Here is a 2305-nt window from a genome sequence, read left to right on the forward strand (position 1 = left end):
CTCGTTACTGGCTCACTGTTTCAAGCCCTCAATCCGATCAAGAACCACCTAGTCCTTTACCCAGCACCTTCAACACCACCCACGGTCATCCCGGAATGGCAAACTGCCCCTGAAGAACCGCGTGAGCCACCTTCACGACGGCCTTACCCTGAAGATGATGTTTGAGGGGGAGTGTTAGATATCAACCATCCTCTAGAGGTTGGGAGCCAGGTGACATCCCAATACGGCTAGTACCATGTGGTCACCTCCTATTCCTCCGAGGCCTCCCATACTCCTAGATAGATTAATCAATCACGTATCAATACTTCTACATAGTAGACCACTCCGGCCGTAGGTAGTAGAGGAGGATCCGTAAGGCGATCTCCGGCGAGGCAAAGGCTAGGTCAATAACCGACTGGCTTTGGTTCCGCTTCCATGTTATTACCCCTTGCTCGTTGAGGAGCTGGAGGTTAGCTTGCTCGGTTTGGAGGAGTAGGTGGTCTACCTTTAGCTCCTTTAGGGTTCCGGTTCCACCCCAGGCTGGGTAATGGCAGTTAAAGTCCCCTAGGAGGATAACGTTCTCTTGGCCAATTTCGCAGAGAATTTCTGCGATCTCCGGCCACTTCTCAAGCTGTGGCTGGCCTACGTGCCCTGGTGGATTATATACGTTAACGAGGTTGAGGGGTCCGTCACGCGTTATAACGCGGATCCATTCGATGTGGTCGGAGGCTCGCTTTGATTCCCAAGCTATAAGAAGGATCTTATCGTGGATAAAGAAGACGACCCGTATACCGTAGTATATAGGTCGGCTTAGGCGAAAATTCTTTAGTATATAGGTAACTGTTGGTTTAGTTTCGGCGACCATCGGTTCCTGAATTGCAAGTATAGGGAACCGGGTAGGGTCAATCGAGTCGAAGGTAGCCCTAGCCTTGTCGTTGTTCGCATTACCGCAGTTGTATTAGAGGATGCCAGTCCCTATCATTGAGTACTAGGGGTATTGTCCTTTCTGGTAGGTGTCGTGTCCTCTCCGGTTGTATCCTTTCCGGTAGGTGTCGTAAAGGTAGAAGCACTAATGCCGGACATGAAGTCTTCCGGTTAACTGGCCGAGAGCTGGATGCACTAGGAATAAGTTACATGAGTTGACACGTTAATGACGCGTCAAATCATGTACTCAACTATTAGTGATAGAGAATGGCGGTTTGTTTACTTGAAGCCGCGAATCCTGGATTGTTATAACACGCCTATCGCGTTAACGATCCTACATATACTGCCGTTTAATCCTATTCAATAAACAATACTATCGATTTACTTAACATCTATGAAGTCTAGGATCGTGGCAACGAGCGTGATTTCCTACATAGCATGGCTCAATCTAGCATTGACTTCTCCCGAAGTACACGAAAAGCCCCTTGATTATTATATTAACAGTCCCAAGCACTCCTTGACATGTTATAGTAATGAGGCTTTAGATGTTATAATTTTATTTGCCTAGATCTATGTGAAATATTCATGAATAATATGAATATTCATGAATATCGCGAATATGAATATAAGGCGTATTCATATTCACATTATTCGCCAAGACTTTATTCATATTCGCAAATTATTCATATTATTCATATTATTCGTATTCGTTTCGGACCTCTAGCCACTGACTGTAATTTAACAGGAATAGACCAAGTGAAAAACGGAAGTATAAGCTCTGTAGCCTAAGAGATTTGTTGAGGAGACTGTGTGACCGGAGGAATAGAGGAAGCGTGATTCTGACTAGGAAGTTCATTTATATCCCATTTGATTCCGGAATGACAATCAGATCGCACGAGTCCATCTCGACAAGCCTAACGACCTTAATATTCCATGATTTTAGCTAAAGCTCTTGGCAAACGTCGTCGCGTTTTCAGTGAACGATTCGATGTGGAGATGAGATGCTGTGTGGAGAAGAGACACCGTGCCTGCTGGTCCTAAAGCAACTTAACGAGATTTTGGTGCGAGCAGAGCTCAGGACCAGAGGTTAGTCCGCGAGGGAACCGGTTCTTCCGGTCCAGAAGCGAGAATATTACATTTACGGATGATAGGGCATAACTTACCAAGATTTGCTCTAACGTTCCCGAGTATGAAGGTATTCCGTAAGGCTTAGTGGATGATCATGTTCGCTGATAGCAGTCATACAAACAGGGCGAAAGAGAAACGGGCATAGGTTTCAATCTTATCGTAGGCCCGAACCCTAGGTGCCGAGGTCTCCGCACCTGCGGTCAACTGCCTACGATAATAGATATCCATTTCTTTGCAAATTGAAGGCCGCGTAACAAAGATTATACCATATCGT

The 2305-nt window shown here is 45.8% G+C and overlaps 1 protein-coding gene across 1 annotated transcript in view; it reads right to left on the minus strand.

The window, feature by feature from the left end:
- The window catches only part of P152DRAFT_500810 (uncharacterized protein), a 1162-nt gene extending 62 nt beyond the window's left edge, over positions 1 to 1100 (minus strand). Inside the window, exon 1 of the mRNA XM_033682312.1 lies at positions 1 to 1100. This exon is cut by the window's left edge and continues 62 nt beyond it. Coding sequence (XP_033529541.1) covers positions 308 to 844 — 537 coding nt within the window. The 5' untranslated portion in view covers positions 845 to 1100 and the 3' untranslated portion in view covers positions 1 to 307.
- Positions 1101 to 2305: the final 1205 nt, after the last annotated feature.

Source organism: Eremomyces bilateralis (genome assembly GCF_010015585.1).
Source record: "Eremomyces bilateralis CBS 781.70 unplaced genomic scaffold P152scaffold_53, whole genome shotgun sequence".
NCBI classification, from domain to species: domain Eukaryota; kingdom Fungi; phylum Ascomycota; class Dothideomycetes; order Eremomycetales; family Eremomycetaceae; genus Eremomyces; species Eremomyces bilateralis.